The sequence below is a fragment of the Manacus candei genome, unplaced genomic scaffold, assembly GCF_025592945.1.
Source record: "Manacus candei isolate 608988 ecotype Guabito, Panama unplaced genomic scaffold, ASM2559294v1 h1tg000170l, whole genome shotgun sequence".
Taxonomy (NCBI): Eukaryota; Metazoa; Chordata; class Aves; order Passeriformes; family Pipridae; genus Manacus; species Manacus candei.
Window position 1 is genome coordinate 142,189 of NW_026138218.1, and position 8,035 is coordinate 150,223.

An 8,035-nucleotide genomic window follows, 5' to 3' on the forward strand; every position below is an offset into this window, starting at 1 on the left:
AGTCCAGGCCCAGCCCTCCGAGCAGGAGGGTGGTGGGAGAGGGTCCCGGGGGTCGCCCCTGTGGCCCCTCTGTCACACTCTGGGGTCTGTCCAGCCCAGCCCCCATCCCTGGGAGGCTGTCGGTGGTCCTGGGGCATCAATCGGGTGCTGGCATCGCCCCTTTCCTTGGCCACAGCGACCCCCGTGCCCGGCTCGGGGCTGCCGGGGCAGCTCCGTACCAGGGACAGGGACAGGGTGCGGACAGGGCAGCTCTGCCCACCCACACGCCCACCCCCATGTCCCCACTGCCACCCCAAAGCTGCTCCAGGGCAGCACAGGTGACAACGGGCTGGCCGCAGCTCCCTGCTGGCTCCTGATCCCTTCCCAGCTCCGAGCAGTGCCGGGATGGCATTCCCTGCTCGGGAATTGTGTTCAGTCAAGGAACTGGTGGTGTCCCTCGCAGCACTGGGCTGTACTGGGCTATGCTGGGCCCTACTGGGAGGCACTGGGCTGTACTGGGCCACCCGTTTCCCACAGCCACCGTGAATTCCTGCTCTATTGGCTCCTCTGCTCAGCTCGGAGTGGGACCGTTACCGGGACACGGTACCGGGGGCTCCCCGTCCCCCTCCGGACCCACCGGAGACACACGTGCGTGGCGGGGCGGGGGTTCCGCCGGGACCCACCGGGTCCGCCCCAGCCGGGGCTGCCGGGGGCGTTCGGGCCACAGGCCCCGCGGTGCCCGGTGGGGCCCGGCCTGGACTACACTTCCCATTGTCCCCCACGCGCGACCGCGACTACAACTCCCTTGGTGCCCCGCGCGGGGGCGTCGCCCCGTGACGTGCCTGGCGCTATGGCGACGCGGTGACGTCACGGGGTGAGAGTTCACGGCGGCGGCCCCGGCCCGGCCCGGTCCCGGTCCCGGTCCCGGTCCCGGCCCGCTCATGGCGGCCCGGCGGCTCCGCGGTGCCCTCCAGCTCGGGGCGCGGCAGCGCCTGCGGGCCGGGGCGGCCCCGCCCTGCAGGTGAGCGGCGGCGGCAGCGGGGCGGGCAGGGCCCGGAGGTCACACCGGTCCCGGGGGAACCGGGGCGGGCCCCGAGGGGACGATCGTGCTGCGGGGTCTCCTCGGGGCCTGCCTGCACTCCCGGGACCCCTCAGGGCGGGGGTCTCGCGGGGGCACCGTGGGGACACGGGGGGTCCCGGGGGTCCCGCGGCGCCGCCGTCCCCGGTCCCCGTCAGAGGCCCCCGGCCGTGGGCTCGGCAGCGGCGTCACGGTCCCGCCAGCGCGGGGACAGCCCCGCGGCCCCCCCGGGGGGACAGTGACCTCTACGCGGGGACGGGACGCGGGGACAGCGGCGGGGGGACACGGGGGCCCGGTACCTCCCTGCCCGGGGCTCGGTGTGGCAGCACCGGCAGAGCTGGGGGGGACGAGACCGACCTCCTCGGGGGGTCCCAGCGCTCCCCGGGACCCCCGGGGCAGCCCAGCCAAGGGACACCACCAGGGTGGGACCCCCCAGTGATGTGACAGGTGACAAGGGACAGGGGGAGAGGTGGGATCTTCCCCCCTGGGGCTCTGCCTCTCCTTGTTGCCCCCCTGGAATGACCCCGGAGGGATGAGATGGAGCCAGAGGAGGAGGAGAAGCTCCAGGGGGGCACCGGGCAGTTGTCTCTGCTCCAACACCGGGATTAGGTGTCCCTGAGCTCGGGTTTCCTGGCCTTCCTCCTTCTCCTCCTCCTCCTCCTCCTCCTGCCAAGAGTTAGTCTGGGACTGAACTCCCCGGGGGTGATTCCCATCCCGGGAGGGGCCTGGGCTGGTCAGGAAGGGACCTAGGAAGGGCTGGAAGAGGCCTGGGAAGGGCTGGAAGAGGCTTGGGAAGGGCTGGAAGGGACCTGGGAAGGGCGGGCAGGGCCTGGGAAGGGCGGGCAGGGCCCCACCACCGCGGTGGTCCCGGGGCTGCCCCCCTGGCCCCGTCCCGGCACCCCCCGTGTCCCCCCAGACACGCAGCCCTGGGTGGCCTCCGGCTGTCCCGCCTGGCCAGGCCGGGCCCCGTGCCCTGGGAGCCCCGTTGCCAGCCCAGCAGGACCTTCCTGAGCCTCACCAACAAGCGCAAGGAGTACTCGGAGCGGCGCATCATCGGGTACGTCGGGGGGCCCGGGGGGGCACCGGGCACCGGCCCCCCGGCCCCAACACCCGCTGTGCCCCCCAGGTACTCCATGCAGGAGATGTACGACGTGGTGGCCAACGTGGAGGACTACAAGAACTTCGTGCCCTGGTGCAAGAAGTCGGTGGTGGTGTCGCGGCGCTCGGGGCACATCAAGGCCCAGCTGGAGGTGGGGTTCCCGCCCGTGCTGGAGCGGTACACGTCCATCGTCACCCTGGTCCGGCCCCACCTGGTCAAGGTGAGGGCAGGACACGCTCTCTGGGAGGCTCTTCTGCACTGCTGAGGCCCCCCCAGGGCTGTGCCCAGTTCTGGGCCCTCACGGCAAGAGGAACATTGAGGGGCTGGAGCGTGTCCAGGGCTGGGAACAGAGCTGGGGAAGGGGCTGGAGAACTGAGGGAGCTGGGGGGCTCAGGACAGGACAAGAAGGAACGGCCTCAAGCTGTGCCAGGGGAGGGTCAGGCTGGACAGCAGGAGGAATTTCTGCTTGGAAAGCACAGTCAGGCCTTGGCAGGGGCTTTCCAGGGGTTTGGAGTCCTCACCCCTGGAGGTGTCCAAGGAAGGCCTGGCCGTGGCACTCGGTGCTCTGGGCTGGGGGACAAGGATGGGATCGGGCACAGGGTGGGCTCAGTGATCTCAGAGGTCTTTTCCAACCTGATTAATTCCATAATCCCATGATCCCCGTGCCTGTGCTCTCCCCCTTCCCAGGCCGTCTGCACCGACGGGCGCCTCTTCAACCACCTGGAGACCAACTGGCGCTTCAGCCCCGGCATCCCCGGCTACCCCCGCACCAGCACCGTGGACTTCTCGGTGAGACCCCGCCCGGGGCAGGGGGGCAGGGCAGGCGTTCCCCTGGGGGCTCACCCGCTCTCCTCCCCAGATCTCCTTCGAGTTCCGCTCCCTGCTGCACTCCCAGCTGGCCACCGTGTTCTTCGACGAGGTGGTCAAGCAGATGGTGGCCGCCTTCGAGCGCCGCGCGGCCAAGAACTTCGGGCCCGAGACCCGCATCCCCCGGGAGCTCATGTTCCACGAGGTGCACCAGACGTGAGGGCGGCGGGGCCGGGCCCCCCCGGACTGTGCCGGGCTGGGGCTCACCTGCCCCGTGCCCGCCCCCAAATATTTATTCGAGTGCGTCTCCGCTGCCGTTGCCTCAACGTCCCCCCGGCCCCGGGGAGCTGCGTCCTGGCGCTGGACTCTCCCTGGTTCTGTAGCTGATTTGGGGTTTTAAGTTTTGGTTTTAGTTCTTGGGAGTTGTTTTTGGTTTTTGTTTCGTTTTTGGGGTTTTTTATTTAACCCTTTTTTTTTTTTTTTGTTCTTTTAACTCCTCGGCCAGGCCGGAGGGTCCCAGCGGGGACAGCTCCCGGTGCCTGGGCCGTGCTCCGGGCCACAGGGAGGAAGGAAGGGTTTGCTGGGTGGGGGGGCCTGGCCGGATCCCACACAGAGCTGCTGGGGACCCTCCACGTCCTCCCCAGCCCCCCCGGGAACAAAAGGGAAGGGGCTGGCACAGGGAGGAGCCCCTCGAGCCCCGGCTCACGGCCGAGAGACCCCCGACATCGCACAGTTTGCACAAGCCACACGCACAGGGTGGGGAGGGGGCGGCTCCAGCTGCCCCCCCCCGCCACCCCCCACCCCCAGCACCCACCGCCGGGACTGGGACGGTCCCGGGATCGCCCCCAACTGCAGCCCCCCCGGCCCCGCTCACCGTTCCTCACCTGCGGTGGGGGCACAGGGAAGCCTCCGGCTCCCCCCCTGCCACAGAGACCCCCGGGGGGCTGAGGGGCTCCCCCCCTGCCACAGAGCCCCCCGGGGGGCTGAGGGGCTCCCCCCCTGCCACAGAGACCCCCGGGGGGCTGAGGGGCTCCCTGAGCCCCCCGAGGCCACCCTGCCCGAGGAAGGGCTTTTACAGGCCAATAAAGAGCATTTTCCAAGGGTGAGCAGCCTCCTGGTCCTCATTCAACACGGGAGGGGGGAGCTGGGGAGGTGGGAGGTGGGAGGCTGCAGCTGGGACCCCCCAACCCAAACGGAGTTCCTGCCATCACCACAGAGGGGCCAAGGGCCACCCCACCGACCCCAACGGGACCCCGGAGCAGCCCCGGGTGGGGTGGGGGCACCATCCCCTGACCCCCTCCCCACATCCTGCAGAGGGAGGGAGGTGAAAGGCTCGGGGTTTGTTAATAAAAACATTTATTTTGCATTTTTGTTGTTGTTTGTACAGAAGTGCCCACGAGCTGTGAGGGGGCTGGGGGGGGTCCCAGCTCTGGCTCCTGGGGGCTTCAGACAGGGAGGGGGGGTCACACAAACACGGGGGCGCGGCCGGGGAGGAGGAGTGTATCAAGTCCCTGTGGGAGGGCCTGGACACGAGTCTGGACTGAACCCTCTCGGGGGGGGCTGTGCCCCCCCACGGCCTCACCAGGACCACCCCCAGCCCAGCAGTGGGGGAGCCGGGGGGCTCCCAGTGTGTGGGGAGTCGGGGGGCTCCCTGTGTGCGCAGTGAGTGCTGCTGGGGTGGGGTGGGGGCACAGGAGACCCCCCTCACCTCACGGGGGTGGGGAGAGCCAGGGGTGGGGCAGGGGAGGGGGAGCAGCCGGGGGGGGCTCCGCTCACCCCGAGGAGCCCCCGCGGTGCCCGGGGGGGTTCAGTGCCGAGGGCGTCCGGGCCGGGCCCGGCAGCGCAATGTTCCCTGGGAGCACGAGCCGGGCCCTGTCCCCGTCCCTTCTTTACCCGGATTTGTAGCCCACGAGCTGCATCAGGCCCTTGGTGCTCATGGATTTGGGCCGCTCCAGGGGGAATCCCAGCGCCCGGCTCCAGATGAGCTGAGAGAGGACGCCCAGGGCTCGGGACACCCCGAACAGCACCGTGTAGTAATTCATCTCCTTCATCCCGTAGTACTGTGGGGGGAGAGGGGAGTCAGGGCAGAGAGGGGGGGAACCAGGAGCCCTCCACATGCCCAGGACGGGGAACACGGAGAGATGGGGACGGGCAGACAGACTGACAGGGAGAGGGACACACAGCTCCCCGGGCCCCCAGGCTCACCTGCAGTAGGACCCCACTGTGGGCATCCACGTTGGGCCAGGGGTTCTTGGCCTTGCCCTGCTCCAGCAGCACGTTGGGGACGATCTTGTAGAGCTGAGCCACAAGCTTGAACAGGGGGTCCCTTGGGCAGGTGCTTGAGGGCGAATTCCCGCTGGCAGGTGTAGCGGGGGTCCGTCTTCCGCAGCACCGCGTGCCCGTACCCCGGCACCACCTGCAAGGACGGGGGTCAGAGCCTGGCAACTGCCCCGCAGCACAGCCCCTGGACCCCCAGCACGGCCCTCAGACCCTCAGCTCAGCACCCTGGGCCTGGCCCCGGCTCACCCTGCCCGAGTTGAGCGTGTTCCAGATGAAATCACGCAGTTTCTCATCTGACACCTCCTTGCCCAGCTCCTTCTGAAGGTCAGTCAGCCAGAGCAGCACCTCCTGCGGGAACGGCCCGAGTGAGGCCAGTGGGGCACAGAGAGACAGACAGCGAGAGGGACAGAGGGACAGGGAGAGGGGCCCACCTGGTTGGCGAGGCCGTGCAGGGGCCCGGCCAGCCCGTTCATGGCGGCGGCGAAGGCGAGGTACGGGTCAGACAGGGCGCTGCCGACCAGGTGACTGGTGTGGGCACTCACGTTCCCTCCCTCGTGGTCACTGCATGGGCGAGGGGGGCATCAGGACTCCCCCATCCCCACCAAATACCCTCCAAGGCATTCTGGGTGGGCCACAGCGTTCCCAGCCTCGTACAGCCCTACCCCAGTGGCCCTTGCTGTGTTCCCAGTGCCGCCCCTGGAGCGGCCCAGGCCTGTCCCGGGAGCCGGTCCCTGTCCCTGCCCCGGGGCTGGGAGCGGGGCCAAGTCCCCCCCTGCTCCAGGTGCCGCCGCTGCCTCCCTACCTGTGGATGGTGAGGTAGAGCCGCATCAGCTCGATGAACTGGGGATCAGTGTAGCCCAGCATGTTGGTGAAGTTGTGGGACCAGTCGAGGTTGGGGTCGATGGCCCCGATGCCGCTGCCCTCCCGGTACAGGTTGCGGTAGATCTTGGCGGCGACGCACGGCAGCTTCGCAATCAGGTCCATGGCGTCCTCGTACACAAACTGGCGCCGGAGGGGTGAGAGGGGGCAGCTGCCCTCCCCACCAGGCCCCTGCCCCCAAACCTGCCCCCAAACCTGCCCCGCACGGCCGGGGGCCCCCCCGTACCTCCCAGTACTTGGCGCGGTGGATGCCCTCGGAGTAGGCGCGGGCGAACTTGCTCTCGCTGTTGAGGGCGGTGACGGCCGCGCTCAGCTGGGACATGGGGTGCAGGTTGGTGGGGAAGTTGTCCAGCATGGTCACCACGTGGGAGGGCAGAGCAGCGCGCCGGGCCCACTCCTTGGACAGCCAGCTCACCTGCGGAGGAGGGGGGGTCACGGGGGGCTCGGCCGAGGGGCTGGGGGCTGCCAGACCCCCGCCAGCCCCCTTCTTACCTGCTCCTGGGTGGGGATTTCTCCTGTCACCAGCAGCCAGAAGAGGCCCCTCAGGCAGCGGTTCCTCTCCCCCTGCGGCTTTGGGCAGCTTCTTCTGGCACTCGGGGATGCTGTACCCACGGAAGCGGATGCCCTGCGGAGCCCGGCACGAGCGTCAGCCCAGCAGGGCCAGTGCCGGGGTGGGATGGGGTGGGAGGGGGTCCTACCTCGTCAGGATCCAGCACAGAGGTCTCGTAGATCAGTCCCTTCATGCCCCTCATCCCGCCATAAACCTGGAACGGGGAGTGAGGCCACAGTGAGGGGCTGTGGCACAGCCCGGTGTCCCCCCCGCGCCCCCCGTGCCCCCCACTCACCATGTCCACCGTGATCTGCCCGATGGTCGTGCTGCCGTGCTGCTGCCGGAAGCTCTTGATCTTCGCCTGCTCCTTGGGGATCATGGTGGCCAGGACATCTTTGAGGTTTCTGGGGAGAAGGGAGCGGGTCGTGAGCTGGGGGCCGAGCACAGGACAGGGGGTGACAGGAGAGAGGGTGACAGGAGAGGGCTTCACAGAGCGGGGTCCCCCCCTTACCGTGGCAGCGCTGGCGTGGCGGGCGGCCAAGAGGACACACGGTGCGTTCTGTGGAAGAGCAGACACAGAGACCCCCCCGTGTCAGCAGAGCAGAGCCCCCCGTGCCCCCCGGCTGCCCCGTTTTGGGGGGTGCAGCTGTACATGGAGCCCCCAGCTGCCCCGTTTTGGGGGGTGCAGCTGTACACGGAGCCCCCAGCCCGGCTCTGTGGCAGGAGCCCCGTGACCCCGTGAGATCCCAGCTCCCAGGGGCCGTGCCCGGCGGCTGGAGCCGCTTCCCTCGCCCACACGGATCAGGGCCGGGGTGAGGGATCAGGGCGGGGTGAGGGATCAGGGTGGGGTGAGCCGGGGCAGCGCAGCCCCCCCCACATTCCCATCACGCACAACCGGACCCGGATCCGGACCCGGCACAGGGAATGCGGCCGCATTTCCCTTCCTGGAGCCGAGCACGGCAGCCCTGGCACTCGGCAGCCCTGGCACAGCCGGAGCCCAGCCCGGCCAGGGCCGCGGTTTTCCTGTGCCGGGGAATCCGAACTTTGTTCCTCGCCCACGCGTGGGAACCGCGGGAACCGCGGGGACTCCGGCCGGGAACACCCTGGGAACACCCCGGGCCCGGCAGCGCCCTGCCCTGGCAAAGAGGGCAAAGGGGGACTGGGGGACACCGGGGGTCGCCGTGCCGGGGAGGGGGGTCACACCCACGGGGACACCCCGATCCTCCCGGGGGGAGCTGCGGCAGCGCCTGCGGCAGAGCCAGAACATGACTCGGTTTTTCCACTGGCTGCCGGGAGGGGAGGACGCGGGGGGGGCGCGGGGGGGTCACCGCAGCGAACCCCCGGCGTGGGCCCCCCCCGCACC

The 8,035-nt window shown here is 69.6% G+C and overlaps 2 protein-coding genes across 2 annotated transcripts; one reads left to right on the forward strand and one right to left on the reverse strand.

Moving 5' to 3' along the window:
* Positions 1–833: 833 nt before the first annotated feature.
* On the forward strand, positions 834–4,083 carry COQ10A (coenzyme Q10A). Its single transcript, XM_051773517.1, has 5 exons — positions 834–1,000; positions 1,974–2,114; positions 2,184–2,376; positions 2,844–2,945; positions 3,016–4,083. Exons 1-5 carry the CDS (start codon positions 921–923, stop codon positions 3,181–3,183), a joined length of 684 nt encoding a protein of 227 aa, XP_051629477.1. The 5' UTR covers positions 834–920; the 3' UTR covers positions 3,184–4,083.
* Positions 4,084–4,728: 645 nt separating this feature from the next.
* CS (citrate synthase) lies at positions 4,729–7,268 on the reverse strand. The gene is given in 12 exon segments (XM_051773514.1): positions 4,729–5,023; positions 5,169–5,288; positions 5,290–5,379; positions 5,490–5,591; positions 5,675–5,804; positions 6,046–6,245; positions 6,349–6,537; positions 6,615–6,662; positions 6,664–6,747; positions 6,821–6,886; positions 6,968–7,075; positions 7,184–7,268. Coding segments are annotated over 11 exon segments (1,284 nt in total). The 5' UTR covers positions 7,052–7,075; positions 7,184–7,268; the 3' UTR covers positions 4,729–4,852.
* Positions 7,269–8,035: the final 767 nt, after the last annotated feature.

Excerpts from the sequence above, each read along its gene's own strand:
- COQ10A (XM_051773517.1), top strand. The coding sequence starts at position 921 with ATGGCGGCCCGGCGGCTCCGCGGTGCCCTCCAGCTCGGGGCGCGGCAG. Across the intron at positions 1,001-1,973 it reads GGGGCGGCCCCGCCCTGCAG|ACACGCAGCCCTGGGTGGCC; the intron begins GTGAGCGGCGGC and ends GTGTCCCCCCAG. Across the intron at positions 2,946-3,015 it reads CCAGCACCGTGGACTTCTCG|ATCTCCTTCGAGTTCCGCTC; the intron begins GTGAGACCCCGC and ends TCTCCTCCCCAG.